The 25,312-nt window shown below is 35.6% G+C and overlaps 2 protein-coding genes across 4 annotated transcripts; one reads left to right on the top strand and one right to left on the bottom strand.

Annotated features, from left to right (window-relative positions):
- Positions 1-1,707: 1,707 nt before the first annotated feature.
- Positions 1,708-16,063, bottom strand: LOC123869354 (peroxisome biogenesis factor 1). Of its 2 annotated transcripts, XM_045912239.1 has the most exons (14): positions 16,060-16,063; positions 14,038-14,147; positions 13,295-13,513; positions 9,853-10,963; positions 9,095-9,335; positions 8,200-8,353; positions 7,773-7,941; positions 7,273-7,421; positions 6,386-6,573; positions 5,211-5,270; positions 4,575-4,761; positions 3,789-3,947; positions 3,161-3,279; positions 1,708-2,776 (listed from the first exon to the last, which is right to left on the bottom strand). In XM_045912239.1, exons 2-14 carry the CDS (start codon positions 14,128-14,130, stop codon positions 2,689-2,691), a joined length of 2,937 nt encoding a protein of 978 aa, XP_045768195.1. In that variant the 5' UTR covers positions 14,131-14,147; positions 16,060-16,063; the 3' UTR covers positions 1,708-2,688. The 2 variants fall into 2 exon arrangements, with proteins under 2 accessions (XP_045768195.1, XP_045768201.1); XM_045912245.1 differs by lacking the exons at positions 1,708-2,776; positions 3,161-3,279; positions 3,789-3,947; positions 16,060-16,063 and having other exon boundaries at positions 4,621-4,761; positions 5,197-5,270; positions 14,038-14,286.
- LOC123869370 (G2/mitotic-specific cyclin-B3) lies at positions 14,636-25,312 on the top strand. 2 transcript variants are annotated; one of them, XM_045912264.1, is made up of 8 exons: positions 14,636-14,776; positions 14,977-15,282; positions 16,030-16,304; positions 16,937-17,138; positions 17,595-17,849; positions 18,266-18,421; positions 18,965-19,139; positions 19,459-25,312. In XM_045912264.1, the coding sequence occupies exons 2-8, from the start codon at positions 14,986-14,988 to the stop codon at positions 19,626-19,628; spliced, it is 1,530 nt and encodes a 509-aa protein (XP_045768220.1). In that variant the 5' UTR covers positions 14,636-14,776; positions 14,977-14,985; the 3' UTR covers positions 19,629-25,312. The 2 variants fall into 2 exon arrangements, with proteins under 2 accessions (XP_045768220.1, XP_045768212.1); XM_045912256.1 differs by having other exon boundaries at positions 16,934-17,138.

Below are 25,312 nucleotides of genomic sequence, written 5' to 3'. Positions count from 1 at the left end.
CGCCGCTGGGGTTTAGTGGGTATTCCGGTCGCCTCTCGGCCGGCGAGTCCCACATACCCTCCCTCCGGGGGGGATGCGTAAATGCATTCCCCAGCGTCAAAAAAAAAAAAAAAAAAAAAAAAGGCGTTACTTTGCGGAATTTCATGGTATACAAGGAACCATATAGGATTGCAATAAGGTCATAATGTAATAATTTAAGAATTAGGTTAGAATCATTATAGTAATCTGTTTTGGTTGCCTAATAAAAAAAAAAAACCAAAAGCTTAATTTGCTATAATCCGCTGAAACAGACAAATCTGTATGGTGCAACATGCAGCATGCGATATGCACTGCCTGCCTCCCCACGTTTCGACTCACGTTTCGCTCCGACACCGGAGCATCCTCAGGAGATGTTGACCTTTGCATATGCAGATAGTCCGTGCCACATCCAGTTTCTATCTCTCTGTTTGAAAGTACAAACATCTTGTAAAGTTGTGTGGAGTTAATAGCTTAACACGCGTCGCAATGAGCCGCTAATGAATTGAGCTTCACTGGGGGCGTGCGATAAGTTAACTAATTAATCAATTAAAACATGTCGTATGCTTACATAATAAGCTGTATTGTAAACCACACAATGAAATCCTCTTGTAGTGAAACTTTTCCAGTATTTCTCTAGGACGTCACAGTATTAATTTAAGTGACATCACGCATTCGGCCGCATCGGCAGGATCGAAGACATGCTGATGTTGCTCTTTCATCTCGACAATGTTGATAGAATTCTTTGCAGCTTAAGAAGCGGTCCTTAGGAATAAGACAAAATTGTAATCTGTGAAAATAAAAAATCGGCCAAGTGCGAGTTGGACTCGTACACGGGGGTTCCGTACCATCGTACAACTTTATTTTTATTTTTGTGATGTAACCAGAATTTCTCGGTTTTCAAATTTTTCCCTTCAATTGTTCTTTAAGACATTACTACCAACCAAATTTAATGACTCTAGAATCTAGATTCTAGATCAACGGGAAATAACCCTATACGTTTTGACGGGGTTCGACAGACACGACAGACAGACAGTGATCCTATAAGGGTTTCTTGTTTCCTTTTGAGGCACGGAACCCTAAAAACATAAATCCAAATAGCTTTATCATTTATGTATGACATAAACACATAAGCGTACGAATTTGCTTCACTTATTAGAAATATAATATGTAGTTTTGCCTACCTGTAGTTTTACACTACTATCTTAGGGTTTAGGTAAATAAGTAACAACACAAATATTTCTCCCTTCCATTTTATTGTTAAAAACAAATCAATAACAAACAAGTGTAAATTAAAAATTTATAACACCCCCGACGATCCAAAGTAACTGAGTTTTCCAAAACATCATTTTCAAATAAATAATTATGTATTTAGGCAACGTCCATCTTGACAGCTTGACATTTGTCTATTGACATAATATTATGAACCTAACGGTTATCTAACCTTCTTTTCTAGAAGAAAACTAGAAAAGAGCTGATAACTCTTAAACGGCTGAACCAATTTTTTTGGATTATAGCTAAGAACACTCTCGATCAAGCCACCTTTCAAACAAAAAAAACTAAATTAAAATCGGTTCATTCGTTTAGGCGCTACGATGCCACAGACAGATACACAGATACACAGACACACAGATACACAGATACACACGTCAAATTTATAACACCCCTCTTTTTGGGTCGGGGGTTAAAAACATTGTTCAATAAACCATATCACAAAATCAAGAACAACTACATTATAATATTATGTTAAAACCGAAAACACTACTACATTATAGTTGAACTTATAACTTTAAATAATTATAAAAATAGCACAAGCTCTGCCTACTTAATATATAACACATAATATTTAACATAGTTATTTACACAGCATTTAGCAACACGCACCACTACTTAAGTACATTTTATATACATAACCCAGCTCGCGATTTCGTTCGCGGAACCTACACAAACAAACCCCTATTTTACTTTATAAGGGGTTAAATTTTCGAAAATCATTTCTTGGTGGATGTCTACGTCATAATAGCTATTTGGATGCCAAACAGCCCGATCCGTCTAGTGGTTCGAGCTGTGTGTTATTAAATCAGTCAGTCCTGTCTCAAGAATGCCTTTCGTTAAATTACATTTAGAGTATCTGCATCTTTTTCCGTTTAATATGGCTAAAAAAGAAAGGAAATTGAATTTTAAATCAAAGCCTCTACCTAAAGACCTAAAGTTTCAAGGTACGACAGTTCAAAATTAAATTAAGTTTATCTATCCTTTTCTTACTACATAAGTAAGAAAAAGATGCGCATATACTCTAAAATTTAGTTGTCATCAGAACCAGTCTCAATGATACGCGACAGTATTTTTTATATAATATATACCATTATAAGTTAGCTATTTACTTGTTATCTGAAACCATGACACGTGACAGATTTTTTATGTATACCATTTTATGATAGCTTTTGACTGCAATCTCACCTGGTGAAAAGGGATGATGCAGTCTAACTTGGAAGGGGTATGGCAGTTTTATTCTACCCATACATCGGATTCTACATAGCATCGTACTGGAACGCTAAATCGTTTGGCGGCGCGACTTTGCCGATGCCTATTATATATGCAAATAAAATGATTTTCGTTTATCTACTTAACTTTTATGATTAATTTTTGGAATGTTTATAAATAGTCGATAGTTTACGCTAAAGTAACTCTCTGCTTGTGCATAATTTGCGACATCAGCCTCTGCTCCGGCGACAAAGTCTCCCCTCTGAATCTTTTGTATCTGTGAAAATATAATATAGGTATAATCTTTGATAACGAAATTCCACAATCAATTTTGAATTTGCTTTTAAACAATTTTAAGAAACCTATCAAAAATATGCTCCTAAAAAGCATATATGATTCAATTGAAGATTATGTAAATCGTAAAAAAAGCATGGATTTGACTTTCTCCAGCAATACGCGAGGCTGCAATTGCTTGTACAGTATGGCATAAAAAATTTACATTTTAAAAGAGCAACCGCCGAGTTTCCTGCTGGTTCTTTCCGGCAGGAACAGCATTCCGAAGCAGTGGTAAATTTGATGATTTAAAAGCACTTGTAAAAATGTATTTGAATAAAAATGTATTGCATTCTATTCTTTTCTAATGGAATAAAATAAATCTTACATAGTATCGTAGAACAGCCTCTGTTCGGCGGACAGCGAAGGCTTGGTCTCTTCGAGCGCACTTTCTATATCTTCCTTGTACACTACCACCGACTCTAAGTTCCTGTCTTCACTGTTCACCTGCAAGTAAAAATAATGTTCATCATGATCAACCCATCGCCGGTTCACTACAGAGCACGGGTCTCTTTTCAGAGTGAGAAGGGTTTTGGCCATAGTCTATCACGCTGGTCAACTGCAGATTGGCAGACTTCTTCGTTCGCCAGCTCTCCCCTTCATTCCACTCGGCAAGGATGTTGCCCCCCTCTCCCTCCCCCAATTTTTTTAATTTGGTTAAAGGAGTGGACTATAAGCCTCGATAGCGCAACGGTTAAAGGAGCGGACTGAAATACGAAAGTTTGCCGGTTCAAACCCCACCCGTTGCACTATTGTCGTACCTCCTCCTAGCACAAGCTTTACGCTTAGTTGGAGGGCAAAGGAAAATATTAGTCAGCATGATAAACTTGGCTCATATTCTTTAAAAAAAAATTTCTTCATCCCCAAGCGAAGCTCCGCGCTCCCCTACCCTCTTCCCCGGTGACGCTATAGCATGTTTAATTGTTTAACTTAGAAATAATAGATGAAACTCTCACCAGCAGTCTCTCCAGCCTCCCCAGCTGAGCAGTGACCAGCAGCGACTTGAGGTCCGCGGGCGAGAAGCCGCCAGTCCGCCGCGACAACTCCTGGAGGTCCACTTTATCGTCGATGCTCACACTTTTTGACAGCGTTTGCAGGATTTCGTGGCGATTTGACTGTTAAAATTATTGTATCCCAAATTAATTCAAAGACTTCATAAAAAAATACAAAGCTTTCTTCACCGTTGCGCCATTTTATCAGGATATCCAAATTTTTAGTCATCCAATAAGTGCACTTTTAGAGCAATGTGTATAATTCACAGTTCTTTTATATTATCTTAACCTTGGTATGTTATATAGAAGCAGGAGTTACTTTGCAGATTTCATGATCCTTGTGTAACTTTGGTATAATGCATACATTTTGAGAAAAGACTCGCCATATGGCTATGTGTCAACTGTTATGACGAAAATACGATTTTATTCCCTAATCTAGTGGTAAAGATCAATCAGCTCGATTGCGGAAGATTGACAACAACAATGTTACGATCGCAATCGCCTGATTGGTTGACGCTCGCTCACTATTGACTACAATGCATTGTTGCAACAAAAATACCATAGCCAATAATAACAATTGCGATTATAATAATGATTACGGAGGCTACTGGATACTTTTAACATGGCAGTTGACACATGGATCGAAAATGGCGAGTCCTTGTTCAAAGTTTGTGCAATTATATTATTAACCGACTTCATTTGCCTAATAATTTCATTTTTCATTAAATAGAATTAGATAGAGCCCCTCACTTGGTCCGGCAGCGAGCAGTAGATGTGCGTCTGTAAGCGCCCCGGGCGCAGCAAAGCCGGGTCCACCAGGTCGGGTCTGGATGTAGCCGCCACAACGGGACCCCTAGCGCCACCCTCCGCACCGTCCATTCTTGCCAACAACTGGTTCACGACACGGTCCGTGACACCCGTTGAATCGTGACCGCGCCTGGTAAATATAACGCCTTTTCAACCACCATGCAGAATACTATGTCCTATATACTTGTCTGGTAGGAGGCTTTGGCCGTGACTATAGTTACCCAACCGGCAAAACAGGGCCGCCAAGCGATTTACCGTTCCGGAGTGAACCAATTAAGGAGCATGGCTTTAATGAAACTATCATAGCCCTTCCAAGTTAGCCCGTTAGACTGCATCATCACTTACCACCAGGTGAGGACGGAAGGACAAACTAGCCACGGCGGAAGCCTAACACCAGACCAGAAACAATTTAGAAAATATAAATTCCGAAAATGCTCACTTACTACCTACAGAGCTTACCGCGGCACTAGTGTATAATTTTCAGATTAAACAGATGAAATCTTAAGAATGAATGATAAAATGAAGTTTAAATGAACAAGTGAGTGAGAAGCGTAAGTGTACTTACAATGTTACACTTACTTGGGCGCGAGACTGTCGAACTCGTCGAAGAACAGGATGCAGGGACGTTGCATGTCCGCCCTGACAACAATGACAACAAGTGTAAATTAAAAATTTATAACACCCCCGACGATCCAAAGTATTTGAGTTTTCCAAAACATCATTTTCAAATAAATAATTATGTATTTAGGCAACGTCCATCTTGACAGCTTGACATTTGTCCATTGACATAATATTATGAACCTATCGGTTATCTAACCTTCTTTTCTACAAGAAAACTAGAAAACAGCTGATAACTCTTAAACGGCTGAACCAATTTTTTTAGATTATAGCTAAGAACACTCTCGATCAAGCCACCTTTCAAACAAAAAAAACTAAATTAAAATCGGTTCATTCGTTTAGGCGCTACGATGCCACAGACAGATACACAGATACACAGACACACAGATACACACGTCAAACTTATAACACCCCTCTTTTTGGGTCGGGGGTTAAAAATATTGAAAAGTGTACACAGAAATAGACATCCGCGCAACGGATGAAGCATGATGCGTACTACATCTTAAATAATATCTTAAAATTGGGGTGTGGCTCAGAAAATCAGCGCACCACTAAATATTAGATTCTGATCACAAATAAATTTTAGAGTATGTATTTTTAATATGAAAAGCGCAGACTTAATTTAATTTAGAACTGTCAAACCTTGTGATTTTAGGTGCACGTCGATGTAGAGCGCACTATAATTTAGAGTCTTTAAATTTAAAACTCACTCTCCGTCCTTTTTAAGCAATATCAAAAAGAAAAAGATGCAGATACTGTAAATTTAATTTTGAGAAAAACATCAGAATCGACGCTAATGACACTTTAAAAATTACTGCTTACCTTTTAATTTTTGAAATTAGACAATGAACATAAAGAATGTAGGGCCACATGTAGGGCTTACTATTCTTAAGATTGATTGATTGATTGATTGATTAAGATATTACTTTTTGTCAGCATATGAACGTCTGATTTTTCTGACACAATTGTACCAGAAGGAGTGTAAGGTTTTTAGTAGTTAGAGCTTAAATCAAGACGCTTAAGGCAAATCAGGCGTCTGAACGGTATTTGAGATGCTGTAGAGCTTGAGGGAATTTTTCTATCTATGGCTGCACTATGGCTATGGAGTGGTAGACATATATCGCTATCTCACTCACTTGTCGAAGATATCCCGGACAGCTTTCTCGCTCTGACCGATGTATTTGGACAGCAGCTCGGGTCCCTTCACCGCAATAAGGCGCATGTTGCTCAGTTTGGCCAAGCACGAGCCGATGTGAGACTTGCCCGTCCCTGGAGGCCCGTATAGCAGGATCCCACATGATTGAGACGGGAATAATGCTGGATACTGGAAAAACAAGTTCATTTACTGCCATGCCACATTCATCATGCTTCTATATTAAAATAGGGGTTCCTTGGTACAGATGAACCGTGAAATAACAACAGACAGACAGACCGACAGACTTACTCCCGCCTTAATAATACTAGATAGGGATGCAATGTAACCGTAATGTAACTGAAACTAACGAATATCCGAAATAAAAATCTATACAAAATAAAATATATAATTTTGTTACTTAAAAATCTGATATCCGTAACCGAAACTATCCAAAACTAACGGATAATCCGAAACAATTTCATATCCGCATCCGAAACCGGTATAATATTATTCCCTATCCATATCCATATCCAGATCAATAATATCTTTAACATCCCCGATACTAGATGATGCCCGCAACTTAGCGATGAATTAAGGTTTCTGTAAAATCCCGTGGGAATTCTTTATTGGCAAGGATTTAAGCACCAAAGAACTTACCCTTTACAAAACGTAAATAGGCGCTAGGAAGAGTGAATGGCCTCATAGGGTCCCGGATTAGAGTCCCGGGTCTTTTTAGGGTTTTAACTCTTCGATTCTGCCTACCCGCACTTGGCACGCGTGGTAGATTATGGCCAAAACCCTTCTCCCTTTGAGAGGAGACCCGTGCTCTGTAGTGAGCCGGCGTATGAGTCCCCATCGCCGGTTTACTACCCTTTACAGTATACTCACCATGATAGGCCAGAATATACTCTCGGCGATCTGTTGCTTGACGTCACTCATGCCTCCCAGCGGCTCCCAGATGTCGAAGGCTTTAGACTTCTCGCTGTCCTTCGTTACGTCCTCCACTAGACGGGGCTTATCGTCCATTGCATGAGATTCTACAGACAAACATGAAAACCTGTAATGCCCAGCAATAAAACAAGAGAAAATATCACTGAAATTCCTATGTATCCATCTATCCTAATGTTATAAGTGCGAAAGTGTGTCTGTCTGCCTGGTTATCTGTCTGTCTGTCTACTAGTTTTTCACAGCCCGTCTATTTAGCCCATTTTGCCGAGAAAGGATTTGCCATGCTAAGAAAGGATTTTTGCAAATATAGTATAGGGGTAAACTGACTGACTGACATATCAACTAGAAACATGAACTGATCACACTAAGAAATAATTCCAAGAAATTCTAATCTTAGTATAAGAAGACCATTAAAATTCTAATAAGTAAATGCGACTTACTTTTCTTTTTGACGGCCTTGAATATCTTCCTATTGAGATAGTCCACGATCTCTCTCACGTTACAGCCGGCGGTATCCATCGCCAGTCGGATGACGTCATCATCCTCCACCAAAAACGACTCCCGAACTTTGTCGTTCAGCAAATGTTTGAACAGTTCTACCCTCTCGTCCTACAAAATAAAACAATTTACTCAAAATGGTTAACTGCCACTGAGTTTTTTGTCTCTGTCATTTGTATAGGATTACAATTTGATTAACAGAGAGAGCCCTATACTTAGGCACAAAACGTAGAGCCTTCATCTAGGCAGACGTCAAATGTTATCCACATTCGACGGAACCACAGTACGCCAACCAATCCGAGGACCACACGTGAACGACGGACCACACTGTGTCCATCATCCACAGGTCCTCCCGGTTTATCTACTTACCTGACTCAACTCCACGATATCGAAATGCGCGGTAAAAAGAGGCTTTCCACTAAACTGTCTCAATGTTGGATGCAAGGACTTCACACTCAGTGACGTCATCAGCACACACACGCCCGAACACGTCTGTAGCATGTGCTTTATTACTGTGGCTAGCCTGCAAACAAAAAACCGGTCAAGTGCGAGTCGGGGTCGCACAAGTAGGGTTCCATACCATCGCACAAGATATAACAATATATACTTTTATTTATTTTTAATTGACATGGTGTCCATTCTAGCCATCTTGTGTTTTTTATTATTTGTTGCAATAGAAATGCACACAGTGTCAACTCTCTATCTGTTATGGTTCATGAGATACAGCCACACGGACGGACACTAGAGAGTTAGTAATAGGATCCCATTGGCGCCTTTTGGGTTCAGAACCCTTGTAATGAACCCTTGTAAGTATGTATAACACGATAAGTAGGTATGATTTTGAGTTATCGATATTTCAACCCTGTTGCATATGTACAGTTCCTTGTGACGACTATTTTATTTGGCCCAACAACAAATGTAACAAGCGAAAAACTACGAAGGTTTACATGATGTGTGGCATTCCGTCTTTTTATCAATAAAGTACAACAGTGTGTCTATAAATAATATTACATTATTTATAGCAACAATTATATTACAAGATTAAATTACATTTAAGTAATTAAAAAAATGGAGATTGTTACAATTTTTTTATTCACTATAGGTAAGCGCTTGACCACAATCACACCTGATGGAAAGTGATGATGTGGTCTAAGATGGGACGCGTTTACCTAGAAGGTGCCTATTCACTCTTGTTTTAAATTTTCATTATAAAACGTCGTTAAACTAAGAAATAAGCCTAAAATCAATAGTTTATCACATATACCTCTGATAATAAGCGATATCCTGAGGCGACCCGCCCTCCATATTGGGCGGCACCAACGCGTCAACATCGTCACATATCAGCACTGCAGGGCTATGCTCCTGACACAGCAGTATCGCCTTACCCAGCACCTCAGTTATGTCTTTACGGCCTTTGAGAGACCGGCAGTGTAAGATATGAGACCACACGGTCAGTTCCTTTTGTACTATGTGACAGAGTGAGGATTTGCCTGCACCACTTTGACCTGGAAAACCATTTCCTTTACCTCCCAAATATACATTGTCATAAAAAATAAATCTACTGGACTGATTAAGTTGTTTGGTACACATATGAATTTCTGTCACCCAATCATGGACGTAAATAAGGGAATTTTGAATGGGAGTGGGTTAAAATAGGAAATTTAAAAAAAAGTTAGGCAAACTAGACCACAAGACATATCAAATGAAAGGGCTTGTTGAGAGGGTCTCAAATATATTTTTCATAATTTTAATACAAATATTTTTAAAGTAATTAAGCAAAATGGATGAAAATCCATGAAACTACTGGCTGAGCCAATAATTTTGAAAAGAATACAGAGAAAATAAGTCTATGGTCCTAAATTAAAAGTAAATCTTTAAATATTGTGCACACAAAACATATTCATCTCTTTATGCACAATATACAATACTCTGGAATAAAACTTCTCTGGTTTTATTTCAGAGCAAATCGGACTTTACAAATTACAATGGTTGAAAATTGGAAAGTAATTGTTATGTTCTTACCAGTAATCAAAATATTACTTTTTATCTCTGAAACACCTTTGAAACTGGCCTCCCTCTGTATTTCAAAGTTTATATGCGATATTATCTTCTCCACCAATTCTTTACTAGATTTCACAGTTCTACAATAATTCTTGAAGTCATATTCTAATTTTGACGTCACTGCTTTCGGCAGAGTTAATTCAGTGTCGCTTAAGCATTTTGCGGATACTGTGCAGTTCCGAAACGATTCAGAATTCATCATTGTATACTTTATTTTCTCTGGTTTCAATTTAAACCTTAAGAAACCACTGGTTATTTGCGTGTTTTGCTTCACCATACCATCATTTACTAGGAACTTCCTTCCAGAATGTGTGCTTTTTACTACACAATTCTTAAACCTTTCTATAACATCTATTTCTGTATTAACTTTTTCCGAATAGGTTATAATTTCTATATGTTCTGGTTGTTCAACTTCATCACCTATTATATTAAATATCACTTTCATACCATTTTCAATATTGATTATCACATTTAATGACTTAGGTATAAGTACTGTTGGTATATTCCTATTATATACTTCTCTAGATAAGCTTCTATATACAACACTATCGATCGGTTTTATTTCTACGCACAGGCCATCAATTTGTATGTTATTCTCTACTTCATCTTCTTCAGAAAGTTCATTTATAATTGACGGTATATTCTTCATTGTACCTAGTATAATCATTAGGTCTTTTAATTTGTCATCTATTAAGTCTTCATGTACGAAAACAGTGTATGGATGTATTAAATTCTTTTTACCATCACTATCAATGGGTAATGTTCTTAAAACTAACCTTTTTGGTACATTTAAATATGGTTGAAGCAAGCCTTTGTTAATAATACCTATATTTGTAAACTTGTGACTTGTTTCTTTTGGTACATTTACATAAGAGTTTGTAAGGCCACCATGGAAACTGTTGAATGCATCTACTTTAACAATTATTCTACTGTAGTTTACAAGTAAGCCAGTTTGTTTTGGTGTGAATACTATTGGTAAAGATGTTGATATCCAGACCACAGCCTTCTGGTTAGCAACTACAAGTCTAAGTTGATCTAGAATTCTTAGTTGTAGAATCTCTGTATTGTGTTCCTAAAATGAAAAGAGAATCATCATCAGCATAATAATAATTTTTTTTTTATTAAAGTACATTTCATGATATACAGGGTTACTGGTAATATGTCGGCAATCCGTTAAGGGGGTGTGGGCGAAGTAATTTGCAACCAAATGACCCCTTATGACCCCTAGGCAAATGTCAACCATTTTCGAGTAATTTGACTTTTTGTGTTTTTTAGAAAAATTTGAGGTATGCAACTTTGAAAATTTATAAAAAAAAAACCAATGCATGAATTTTTTTATTATTATTATTATTTGCTTGCTAACACTTCAATACATAATAATCAACCATAAAATGACACTTATCTTTAATAGTTTTCAAATCACAGCTACAAATCTGTACAAGTTTCATAATTTACACCAGGTGGTCTGACAAAAATGGTCGATTTATGTAAAAAATTACTGAAGAACTTTATCGGCAGAACACATGAAAAACATGTACAACTTCTCAGCTACCCAACGAGATACAATATGGTACCAGAAATCAGAAAATGGCCGAAAAAAATACAATTATTGTTAAAAAGACGAAATCGTCTGCAATCAAAAATTACAATAATCGTTTAGGAAGTTTACAATAATTACGTAGATAAGTTACACTAAGCCATTAAAACTAAATTCTAAAGTTCATTTTCAAAATGTGACCCTCTATTTCTTATGCACAGGCGCATTCTTTTTCTTAATTGAGATTTTACTACATTACTTGTCAAATTGGTTCTTATTGAATTAGCTGCATTTATTATTCTAATTTTCAATTCTTCGACTGATGGCACTGGTGAGACATCGTACACTAGGCTCTTCATATGTCCCCAGACATAATAGTCCATAGGTGTCAGGTCTGGACATCTTGCTGGCCAAGGAATTGGGCCTCCTCTGCCTATCCATCGATTGGGAAAATTAGTGTCTAACCATTGCCGAACTGTTATTCTCCAGTGTGCTGGACATCTATCGTGCTGGAATCTCATTCCTCTTCTTATTTCCAGAGGTACGTTTTCTAATAATGCAAATAAATGCGCAAATTATGAAACATTTTAAATGTCTTATCTTTTAAGTCTAAGAATTTATAAATACAATACAATTAAATAAGTTAAGGATCCCACCCTTCACCTAATGTTATTGTACTTGCCAGTGCTTTAATTATTATCCTATTCTCTGAAAAATGTTAGGCAAATCTGGCTATTTATGCCTTTGTTTTTTCTATCCAGTCACTAGATAATGTTTTTAAGCTCTTCTTATCCGAGAGCGCTGATCGGTGCACGTGTTCACACAAAGGATTAAAAATGTCATTCTTGGAACTCTCATTATTTTTAGAGTGTTATTTTTAGAGTTTTATACTTCGAAAATTAATTGTAAGATTAATTTATAACTCATTACTCATCCTAAATAAGAAATAAGAGTATTACCATAAAATTCGACGTTGAGATATTATTTCGTATTCTTAAGACGATTTCATTTTTTTCACAATAATTGCATTTTTTTCGGCCAATTTCTAATTTCTGGTACCATATTGTATCTCGTTGGATAGCTGAGAAGTTGTACATGTTTTTCATGTGTTCTGCCGATAAAGTTCTTCAGTAATTTTTTACATAAATCGACCATTTTTGTCAGACCACCTGGCGTAAATTATGAAACTTGCACAGATTTGTAGCTGTGATTTAAAAACTATTAAAGATAAGTATCATTTTATGGTTGATTATTATGTATTGAAGTGTTAGCAAGCAAATAATAATAAAAATAAAAAAAAATCATGCATTGGTTTTTTTTTATAAATTTTCAAAGTTGCATACCTCAAATTCTTCTAAAAAACACAAAAAGTCAAATTACTCGAAAATGGTTGACATTTGCCTAGGGGTCATAAGGGGTCATTTGGTTGCAAATTACTTCGCCTACACCCCCTTAACAGATTGCCGACATATTACCAGTAACCCTGTATAAATAAATAATAATAATAATTAACTAATTAAAAAAATTGTTACTTAAATTTATATAAGAGTAAGTAGCACTATTGTTAAAAATGTTGTAAAAGCAGCATATTTATATTTTTCTAAGAGACTTCATAAGAGTATTTCATTAAAACATTTTCTAAATCTCAACACTTACTACTTTCTAACTACATACTAAAAAGGTTTACTTAGAATATTTTAGTTACTTTTACAGATTTTTTTTATAAATACCATGTTGATTTATTACTTACTTATCTTTCAATAAAAAAAGGTTACATATTAGAATATTATGACCAAACAGCAGTACAAATAGCCATAGTGTAGAAAAGAAGAACAATATCGTGTACAGTCATTATCTATATCTCACCAATATCTCCTGGTCATCTGGACTGTCTGTATCAACAAACAATTCGTCTAGTATCTTTACATCACCATACGGAGCCACAAACACTTCAGCACCCTCCTCTAAGCCTACCATCTTGCTGTAAACAGGATTAAGGGCTATCTGACCTTCTGAAACATTGCTGCTGAATACCACCCACAGGAATAATTGCTTTTCTCTTGATAAAACTTGAACACATAGTGACTGAAAATAAATAAAGTTTCAGCAAAACTATCTTCCTATAACTAAACAGCTGTTAACTGCAAAAAAAAAACACTTTTTATGCCAGGAAATCAAATTGTTCCACCAGGTTTTAACTGGCTGGGTAGGTTTTGACTTCCAAAAAAGCGGAAATTCTTTTAAATACTTTAATTCAGAAAAAGTCACAAGCTTAATATTAGTTGTAGCATTAACTTTTCATGTTATGAGTTATGACCATAATGTAAGTATCACATTTAAGAATTAAAATAACCATTGGGTAATGACTAAATGGATTAAGCAGCTTATTTTTGGTATAAGATCAATATAAGTTAATGTGTAGCACAAAAGAATTAATCAGTAGTATCATGAATCATAAAACTATAAATCTTGGCCAAATCTTAGCTTGTTTATATCAGTGATTATGTCTTATCAAACATAAAAACAAAGACTTAACCTTAAAAAAGTTTGCAGGTGAAACTACAGAATATAGGCAGTTTAATGATTGTAAGACTTGTAACAATATTCACCTGTTCATTATTTGTGCTGTACTTTGGACTAATGTAGCCAAAACATGATCTTTCGTGAGTAAAGCACACTTTTAACTTTACACCACCTAACATTCTAAAAACAATATCAACTTATATCTTTAGATAATGTTTAATTATTTTGACATCGTTTATAATAACTCCGCTTAGATTTAACAAGAATTTTGTAGAAGAAAATCTAAGAAAATAAGTAAAATAAAAAGATTTAGGAGGAAAATGAAAATGACATTGGCAAAATGTTTGACTCGAATAATGACGTGATGACAGCTAAAAATGACTGACAATGACAGTCAACATCTGTAAATTACGTTCCATTTAATGAAATTACACTAAATGATTTGAATGATTTCTTAATATATACTGCAATCATTTTTTCAAATAATGATAGGATATAATACCAAATAATGGAAACTCACACTTATTATTTGTAAAAATAGTAATTGCCTTATTATATTAAAATTATCCGCAAAACCAATGATAGTACCTAAAATGATTCCTTCTTGAAACGAAATGTAAAAAGTGTAATCGTTTCCCATTGGTTCACAGATCTGCCAATGAAAATTCAAAGAATTTTTCAACGGTTTTTGTAGTAGCTCTGTTCGGTTGCGAGTTGTATTAACGAAATTCTGACAAAATATTAACTATTATCTAACTGATTTAGTTAGTGTGAATTCTAAAATCAGTTAATTATCACCAAAACGGCCGCCCCCTTCTTCACAGTGTGAGTATATTTTGTATCTTGCAAATATTCGCATGACGCTGTCTCGGGCAGACGTTCAGTTGTTTTGCCTCCATTTTTGGTCGTTGGCATGAGGAATTTAAACCGTTGTTTACTCTTGAAGCTGTATCTTCCTTGAGATTTGATTTTGATATAGTGTAGCGAGTTAATTGTAACACGTGACGCGAATTAATTGTTTGCAGTAGTTAGCAATGGCGCCAGTAAGGTTGGCACCGAAGCCAATCGGCGTCAATGAGAACTTGAACGGCATGAGCCGCGGCATCACGACGAGGAGTAAGCAGCTGGCTACTCTGAAGACTTACAAAGACAGTTTGAAGGCGCCGAACAAGCGGAAAGCTGACAGTCCGTTGAAAGACATCACAGCAAAACGGGCGGCCTTCGGCGACATCACCAATGCCTTCAACAAAACTTGCGTTAATACAGACAAGGATAAAGCCATGGTCGCCAAAAAAGTCACAGTTGAAACCAAAATGCTCCCTACTTTAAAGGTTAAAACATTTTTTTATATATGGGATAAGGGTACCTTCTTACTTTAATTATTTTAATGATTTGCAGGTAAAAGATAGGCATATCTACCTTAGTATTTATTTTCAGGATTCATCCTTTATGTGTCTTATTTGCAATATTTTGGCTTAATATTTGCAAATCCATTAGGTAGGTCAATGAACTTTCCCTCCAAAATATTTTCTTTGAAAAAATCATTTATTTTAATTTTGTTATTCAGGTCCTATCAATTAACAATATTCAATTTTTAACAAGATGTCCATTTAGTAACAAAGCTTAATCTGTATTTTGTGTGTCCCTTTGACATAGGCCACCTCCATATTCCACTCTTCTCTTTTTGTTACTTGTCTTGCTCACATTCTCCCCTCAATGGATGCAAAATAAGTGATATTTAATTTCTTTAAATGCACATTACTCAAATGCAAATTAGAGATAGGTAAGTGCCTGGGCTCAAACCCTAGACCTCATAAAAAGGAGGCTGATTGTCTGAATTACTAGGCTATCATTACTAGTGAAATATAATAGCCTAGCCTTTCCCCACAACTTTTGTCTGTGTAACATACATATTTTATAGCCTACTGCCTAAAACACTGGGGATATGTATCAATGAAAAAATTTTCAAGATTGGATAATTAGTTTCAGAGATTATATTGTACATCCAAACTTACAATCGTTACCTCTTTATATTGTAAGTGTAGATAATATTTTTTTAAGAACATTGACTATTTTAGAGCATCAAACCACAGGCTACAGTAGTAAACGGTAAGGCTTCCAAAACAAAGCAGCTGCAGAAAGCGGCAACAAATGCCATAGAGACAGTACAAAAGCAGTTTGCCAAAGACCCACCCAAGCCGGTGGCCTCCCGCGCTCAGAATGGCATCCTCAAGAACATGATTCGACGGTCTATGGGCAAAGAGAATCAGAACCAGAGCTCAAACTCCGCTAAATCTGCTCGGAGTGATGTGTCTGGTGAACCATCTCTGTATACAACTGCTTTGGAAAATATGTTAGTATTATATATATTTTTAATTTGATGACTGTGATCACACCTGGTGGTAGGTGAAGGTGCAGTTTAAGTTGGAAGCAGGCTAACACCCATATTCTCAATCATTCATAATGATCATGTGCATTTGTGTGTAGTATAAGTTTATTATTGCACTTTAACACTTTTGCATTTGTAGTATGGGTAGTGATTATCTTGAGGTATTAAAAGTTTGTTAAAAATATTAGTTAGTTTTGCGACAAAATACTGGTACTGATTCTGAACACAACTAAATTTTAGAGTATTTGCATCCTCTTTTCTTTATTATGTAAATTTAATTTAGTTTTGTTAAACCTTGTGCCTTTAGCTGCCAGTCACAGGCCTATTGTTTAAATTTGTAGTGTGCACTATTTAGAGTCTTTAGATATAAAATTCATGTTCCGTCCTCCTTTTGCCATATAAAAAAAGACAAGGATGCTGATACTCTAAACTAAGTTTAGAGAAAGACAACCGAATCAGCGCCAATGTAATATAATATCAAATAATTTCTTGCATCTGGCTCTTGAGAATGTTGCGCCCGGCGTAAATATTCTTTAAAATAACATGCTCTCTAATAATAAAGTCTGAGTGCAAAACATACAAAATATTTCCAGCAGCCCCAGTGAAGCTACAAAAGAGGAATATAAGGTAATAAGTGAGAAACTGGACAAGGTCAATCTAGATGACTCACACCGATCCCTGGAGGAGCAGAGCACAGTGCCCGAGGGTGTGGTGGACTTTGACAAGGAAAACTGGAACGACCATCTGCAGGTCTCACATTATGCTATGGACATCTTTAACTATTTGAAGAGTAGAGAGGTGAGTCTTTACTAGTAAGAGTTTTTTAGATTCAACGACCTTTAGATGTATCTTTTAGTTTTAATTTATTTGAGGTGCCTTTTTTAAATTCAACAACATATGGTGCCTTTTTGAGTTGAACAACATTAGTTATAGTTCTATGTTCAATGACCTTAGGTGCCATTTCTAAATTCAACCATTTCAGGTGCCTTCTTAGGTTCAACTTCAAATACACTTAGTATTTTAGGTCCACCAACTTTAAGTGCATCTTTCGTTTCTACGATCTTAGATGCCTTTTTTAGGGTCAACAACCTTAGGTGTTTTAAGTTCAATGACCTTAGGTGCCTTTTTTAAGTCCTACTACCTTATGTGCCTTTTTGTTATTCAATGACCTTAGGTGCCTTTTTTAGGTTCAATGACGTGATGCTGTTTTTAGGTTCAACAAACCGGTTTGTTTATTCTTATTCTTCATTATAGAGCCACTTTGCGATTGATGACTATCTGCAAAGAATGAGGGGCATCACATCCTGGATGCGAGCACTCCTCGTGGACTGGATGGTGGAAGTCCAGGAGAGCTTTGAGCTGAACCACGAGACTCTATACTTGGCCGTGAAGCTGGTGGACCTGTACCTGAGCAAAGCCAGCCGCAGCCAGCCTGAGGCAGACCACCTCACCAAGGAGGAACTGCAGTTACTTGGAGCTTCTGCTCTCTTCATCGCCTCCAAGTTTGACGTAAGATATGTTTTTTAAAGGTCCCTTATCTCCAGAGAAAAATGCAAGCCTTATAGTATCATTTTGTTGTCTGTCTATCAAGGCCCATCAAGGGAATCAAATCCTACATAGTACTTCCCTTTGACCTACAATCATGAAATTTGAGTAGCAAAGACTTAAGCATTAGCATTATTTTGTGATGTTAATCAGTTTGATAATTGATTGTGGATTGACGTTTTTCAAAAAATACGTCGTTAACTCTATTTTAAACTAACTTCTAGAGCTAGAAAATTGAAGTTTTAAACATAGCTAATAGAAAGATAATAAAGTAATAAATAACTAACAAAACAGAAAGCAGAAAATAATTATTTGAGAAAAAAAATTAAAATAACACATTGGAATAAAAAAAATTTTAATCAGTAAAATGACATTTCTAGGAACGCATTCCTCCTTTGGTGGATGATTTCCTTTACATCTGCGACGGCGCCTACACGCTGAGTCAACTGTTGAAGATGGAGATCGGCATCCTACGCATGATCGACTTCGATCTCGGCATCCCACTGTCCTACAGGTTCCTGAGGCGGTATGCCAGAGTGAGTCAATCAGCTTGTTTTCGTCCACTGCAGATGCACCAAAACTGACAGTGTTCGGCGGTGTTCCCACTAGATTTCAACATGGGGTTGTTCAAGGGGCGGATCAACAAATTCTTGAAAGGCCCCGGCCAGTAACGCAATGGCGGTTCCTCTAGTGTTGCTAATGTTCATGGTCGGCGGTAATCACTTAACATCAGGTTACCCGCCGGCTCTTTTTTTTTAATAAAAAAAAAACTGTGTTGTTGGCCACCCTCCCACTACTAAAGAAACTGGAAAAGCAAGCATTAATTTGCAATAGTACATTGTGGAGTCTACATATCTTGAAGATGTTCCAGGGTCAGAGTGAAACTGACTTGAGTGGGTTTTAGAAAATGTGTGTGGTGTGGTGTGTATTGGTCTTTAGTCTTTACCTAGCTTTCTTTGATAATTTGCGCATTTTCTAAATGTAGAGGACGAAACTTTTTTACTAATTAATGATCTAAATATAAAAGGAAAAGGTGACTGACTGATAGCTCAAACTACAACGTTATTTCCGTCTGACAGTGCGCGCGAGTGTCGATGCCCACGCTGACACTGGCTAGGTTTGTGCTAGAGCAGTGTCTGCTGGAGTACACTCTGCTGGGCCTGCCGGACAGCAAGATGGCGGCCGCCGCGCTCTACATCGCTCTACGGATGAAGTCTCTAGGCGGTTGGACACCCACCCTGCGCTATTACACCAGTTAGTGACTCATTAATATTATCTAAAGCTATGTCCTTTGCACCATTTTGGTTGCCTGGAGGAGATCTAGGTAGAGATAAGGCCGCCAAATTGTACCTCCTATATTTTTGGTTTGCTTTGTATGTGTTTTTCTGTACTAATTTTGTGGTGTATAGTAAAAATATATCATTAGGTAGGCATCAGCCCATTATTTCTTGGATACGGAACCCTACGTAAGCGAGTCCGCCTCGCACTTGACTGATTTTTTAAATGTATCCTGGATTATTCTGTAATATTATTAAAGCAATTAAGATGTTAAAAAAAAATCGTCTCGTTTCAGGTTACACCCTAAAAGAGATAATGCCAGTGGTGCTAGCACAGAACGCAACGCTACACAAGAAACCAAAATCCGCCATCAGCACAGTGAGGAACAAATACTCGCATACTATATTCTTCGAGGTGGCCAAAATCCCGCTCGTGGATGACTCTGTGCTAACATCGGCCAGCTGAGCCAAGCCTGGGCACTTTACTGGTCAACTAAGGTAGGTTGGAAATATAGTGCATACATTCTGATTAAGACCTCGCTATATTTGCTCTTATGTGTCAACTGTCTTGTCAAAGTACAATTGGAGACCACTCCGGAAAATCAAGGAATGACAATTAATCATAAAGAATAAACTGCAATTCAAAGTTAAATATATGAAATTTTAACATTTACCGTATAACTGAGTAAAAATGAGTAAAATTTAATTTTCTTTGAATAAAATAAATAGATAAATCGTTGTAGCCACTGATAGCAATGGTTGTTGATAAAGACTTGTTGAGTGATAGATGCTCTTGACGATTCAAAAGTACTTGTAAAAGTCTAATTGAATAAAAATATTTTGAATTTTGAAGAAAAGCGAGGACAACAGGATGAAAAGTATTCTCAAAAGCTTTGCATATTTATAATAGATGGCATTGTTAACTCAATTTATGATTTTAACTGACATTCCTTGATGATTTTAATTGACATTCCTTGTTTTTCCCGCGTAGGATTTTAGTCCTAAACTAAAGGTAAATCATACTTTTGACATGACAGTTGACAGATAGAGCAAATATGGCGGGTACTTTCTCAACGCATTATATACTGTTTAACTTGTATCTTATGTGTGAATTGATAAGGCTACAGTCACTAAATGTAACATCAAAATTTCCAAAAATCTAAAAAGACTTCCCTAGTAGGTACCTACTGTAAAAAACCTATTTTTTTTTTTGTAATACTGTAACAGATGAATGTACCCGCAATACAATTGAAAATTGACAAATCTATTGTGTATTCACTATTACAATTTACGAGATATGATATATTTAAAATTTCCATAAAAGCCAGCCTTAATTTTTAGCTAAGAAAATGAGAATAGTACTCAGTTTATTTTTTTGAGGTATGCAATTTCCTTAAGTGATCTAGGATATAGTGAATGTAACTTTAGCCTTATTCAATTTTTTGTAATTTAAATGTAAATGAGTGAATGCTAGGGTGTATTCTGTAATATAATTTATCTAAGATGAAAATGTCTCAATAATAAAATACCATATTATTATGTAATACCTTGTTTCCTGAATGAAACAACACATTTTTCGGAAGTCGTATTTATTGAGAAAATTATTATATGGATAAGTTATTGAGACATTTATTTGCTTTAACTACTTATGATCGGTTTTTGTGAACCCCTAGCATGTAACGATTTGTTTAGAAGACGTATGTAAGGTGCCCCGAAGGCTCCCTATTTTAACAGGTAACAATGAAGAAACGAATCTAAAATGGCGGCTTATACTTGTAATGACAGTGAGAGATTCAATGGTCAAAAAAAAGTATGTATTAATTTTTTTAAATTATTTATTGTTGGTAGCATTTTTTTTAAATTGACAAGCTTGTATCGATATTATTATACTGATACTGGACTTAAAAAGACTATTTTCAAAATATATTACACTAGTATATGATGCCCGCGACTTCGTCCGCGTGGATACAGGTATTTTAAAAATTCCGTTGGAAATCTATGATTTTCTGAGATACAAAGTAGCGTTCGTCTTAGTAATGCAAGCTCTGTGCCTTTCTTCAAAATCGGTTGATCGGATGGGCTGTGATAAGGTATAAGAAAGACAACTTAAAATTATCGTGTTTGCTTATCGGTTCACCTGTTCTCTCATAGTTGCCAAACTATTAATAAGATTTAGATAAATAAGTTGCATGATATAAAAATTCTGCCTATTTTTTTTGCATGCAGTACTCAAAAGTGTGAGTATGACAGGTATAGTGTACAAGTGAGAGGTGTAGCGCACCACTTTAAGATTCTTTTCTTTATTGGCATGACTTATAGATTAGATATATTTGACTTATGTTTAGAACAATTCTCGGCGAAAGAAAAGAATGTAGAACAATGTAGAATAATTCAAAGTTATTAAAAAAGATCTTTTTGGTTGAATGACCAAATGCTGAGATGTCGTAAAACGTGCAACTTTTTTGGGTCTGCGCAGACCAATTGGCAAATGCTGCTAGCACTTTTCCTATAGATATTTAAACAAAAACCTCATGCAATTTTATTTGAGGCGAAAATATAAAGCATAATGTCAGTATTTGAATGATCTCTGGTCCCAACCCTCCAATAGCTATGTATAATGCAGACATTCTGAGATCTTGCTCGCCATTTTAACTGTCATGTCAAAAGTACGATTTAAATCCTTAGATATTTTTGAGCTGACCAAAAGTTACTATGACGTCAAGTTCCAAATCTTAGTCCGTTCAGCGTTAGCAATTCTAAACATGTCAGTTTAACAATTGGAGGGTTGGACCAAAAGCTTTCTTTGAAGAAGTTCGAGCAAATTCTGTCTTGAATAATTGAATAAATGTGCAATTTATTAATCCTTGGAAAAGTTGTTATCACATGTGAGCGATTAGCTAAGTTTGCTGCTCGGTCTGCATTGCCCTTTGTTACTTGTAACAAAAGTATTTTGTTATTAAATAAATAATTAGAGCCTGTTTCACAACTGCCAGATAAACTTTATCTAAGGAATAAATACGTTTTTATATTGGAAATCTGCCAAAATGTCTTTATTCATTAGATAAAGTTTATCCGGAGGTTGTGAAACAGGTCCTTAATATCGTATTAATTTCGTACTTGTTGGTACTTAGGAAGCATTTATTTCGAAATTTAATATTATACATATACTTTAATGTTGATAAGAAATTTTAGAGTCTAAAAAATTTCGTACCAATTTGCATTTCCAATATTAGTTTTAACGCAGATGACTGATAGGAATCGGTCCATCGGTCATCCACAAAAAATCGGTTCTGTAAAAATCACCGGATATCTGATCGATTCTCGTCCTTTCGAATTCATAAACCATTAATAGTTTATTAACCGCAAATCCACAAATAAAAAATCGGCTCTGCAAAAATCGCAAAAAAAAATATAACCGATTGTTGCTGTTGTGAATTCTAAAAAATCACAGAAAATTTTCGATTGAATTTAAAACATGCAGCCAGACCAATATAACATCGTAATCGTAAGATAAGTTGAGTCGTAGAAGAAAATCCTAAAAATGCTTAAATCGGTTGTCTGTGTAAAACTGTGTGTCCTTAGTAAAACGAAGCAAAGACTGATGTGATAATATGTAGTTGCGGTAATATAATGTGTAGTGCATACATTTTGAAAACGCACTATGCTATTTTTGTTGTATGTGTCAATGGTCATGTCAAAAGTACTTTAATCCTTATTCTAAGGGTAAACCATACTTTGGACAAGACAGTTGACCTATAGAGCAAATATGGCGAGTGTGTGCTCAAAATGTATGCAGTATACGCATATTTTATAACCCCATGGTAGGGAAAAGTGCCATAAAGTTGGCATATCCACATCTGAAAAGACTTGAGACAACATCCTCTAATAAATGGCAGGTGGTCAGAGTATGTAAGAATATCAGTAAGAGTAACAGCTGCATTCAATGAAGCTTGCAGATCACTAATACTAATTTATTATTATTATAAAGCAAAGTCCTCCGGTCGCGTTCATCTGTACCTGATGAGAAAATTTTAACTTTTTAATTTGACAGTAACATAAGTTTGAAAGGCAAGACGCGCGAGGTTCCCCCCAGCCCTCCCTCAATCCTCTCCATCCCTTCCTCCTCCCTCTCCTCCACCCCTTCCTCCTCCCTCTCCACAACCCCCTACCTCCCAGAATGCAAGCTAATAACTGACTAAAGTAGAGATAGGTAAATTTTTACCTTCGGCCGAAAACTACGAAACGAAGTTTCCATGGGAATAATCTCTAATAGTTTATTTTTGTAACAAATAAAACCAAAATCCGACCAAATCTTATCATTATACAAAGCCCTACGAACCTCAATAGGTAGATTACGTGCATTCCAATATGAAAGACCAACATTTTTTATGTCTCATTAGTAATAATTAAATTACTGATAAATTGTGTCTTCCTATAGTTCGATTATAGGATAGTTTCAACCGCAAAATATATGTAGCTAAGATGCAAAGGAATCGTAAGGTCAAAAAATTAAGACAAAAAGAAACAATTTACGCGCGATTGAAGACACGTAGATTGGACGATTCAAAAGTACTTGTAAGAGTTTGAATAAACACACGCGATTATTATAGACGCATAGACTTGTCTTCTGAATAAAAAATCTTTCTATTATGATATCCCTTTAGTAAAACTTCTTAGACGCGGCAGTTATTGGGTATGATTAGCCATATTAGAATTACGTGTTTTGTTAGTTGAATTTAGTTGGTTTGAAAATACATCGTAGTATATAAAAAATAGAGTTTTTAATCTATGGCACTAACGACTAGGTACTTTAAAATATCCGGATAAAAAATCTGTAATGCTTGGTGACCATTTTAATTTGAAGTAACAATCGCGTTACTTCCGTTTGATTTTTTTTTGAGTTACTCTGAAGTGGCGCTTACAGAAGTCCTTGTATGCAAGGATATTGTGAAAGAGATCCCTACTAGACACTATACACGGAGAGTTCATATAGGGCTCTCTCTGTTATGTAATCCCATACAATTGACAAGGACAAAAAGTAGGTGTTCACCATTTTGAATGACCAACCAATCACAATTTCCATGGATAGAGTAGCAGTAGTATATAATTTTGCTCAATACCTACTGCAATTGGGATGAAATCCAAAAAAAATAATTGTAAAATTGTATTATTTTGTTTCATAAATAAACTCTTATTAATTAAAAAAAAAACTATTAAATTACTTTTCATAATAATAATAATTATTGATTGAAATCATCATGATTTGTTCATGAATTTTTTTAGTGTACATCAACTTATTTATTATGTTTATGTATTCAAAGAGTTCTGTACTTTTCTAATAGCTCTTCCATAATGTGACTTTGATACTATTATACTTACCCATATTTTATAATTAAAATATTGTGTTTACGCACATTCGACTGTGTTAACTTTGATTAAAAATAAAATGCTATTAAGCTGAACTAACTACTATAATATTGTTTCAAATCAATCATTAAATTGTCAGTAACTTATGTTTGTTTTAACTTTTAAGTAAAAGTAACGATAGCGTTACTTAAATTGTGACAATTAATATTATTGTGGATTCGTGACATAAGCTATTGTAATACCTATTATGTTGTGACATAAACGATTAATATCACTATATGTACTTTCATATTTTGTCTGGGATGAAAATAACATTGACTAAAAATAAGTGCCAATTTGTATTATAATAAAACATAATGGTAAACAATACCTAATAGTTTATTTTTAAGCTACTTTGTCATCTCAACTTGCTTCTGACAGAGCAAACCGATTTTGTATATTATATGTACATGTATTGTATTTTGGCATACTTTGCTAACGCTGTTTTAATCATTATAGTATAATATAAATGGATTTTTGTAATGTTTTAATTAATTTACATAGTAATTGTTGCGTGAATTGATTCGCAATCGTCATGTTTTGTAATTTATCACATTTTAAAAGAGTACAAAATATTGGAATGTTATTATAAATAAATGTTGTTCACTAATGATAAGTTTTAGAATAATACTACACTTTTAACAGCTGTTTTTTTTTTTAATTCGTAATATCTTTTGTCTTCAAATATACAAGATTAATGTAAAACTCATGTGTAAATAAATAAAAGTGATTTTGGTTTGGTAA

The sequence above is a fragment of the Maniola jurtina genome, chromosome 1 (genome assembly GCF_905333055.1).
Source record: "Maniola jurtina chromosome 1, ilManJurt1.1, whole genome shotgun sequence".
NCBI lineage: Eukaryota > Metazoa > Arthropoda > Insecta > Lepidoptera > Nymphalidae > Maniola > Maniola jurtina.
The sequence above is the reverse complement of the archived record's forward strand: the minus strand, read 5'-3'. Positions and strand labels throughout refer to the sequence as shown.

Excerpts from the sequence above, each read along its gene's own strand:
- LOC123869354 (XM_045912239.1), bottom strand. The coding sequence starts at position 14,130 with ATGTTAGGTGGTGTAAAGTTAAAAGTGTGCTTTACTCACGAAAGATCA. Across the intron at positions 13,514-14,037 it reads ACAGCACAAATAATGAACAG|TCACTATGTGTTCAAGTTTT; the intron begins GTGAATATTGTT and ends ATTTATTTTCAG. Across the intron at positions 9,336-9,852 it reads AAGTAATATTTTGATTACTG|GTCAAAGTGGTGCAGGCAAA; the intron begins GTAAGAACATAA and ends ATGGTTTTCCAG.
- LOC123869370 (XM_045912256.1), top strand. The coding sequence starts at position 14,986 with ATGGCGCCAGTAAGGTTGGCACCGAAGCCAATCGGCGTCAATGAGAAC. Across the intron at positions 17,139-17,594 it reads ACTATTTGAAGAGTAGAGAG|AGCCACTTTGCGATTGATGA; the intron begins GTGAGTCTTTAC and ends TCTTCATTATAG. Across the intron at positions 17,850-18,265 it reads TCATCGCCTCCAAGTTTGAC|GAACGCATTCCTCCTTTGGT; the intron begins GTAAGATATGTT and ends TGACATTTCTAG.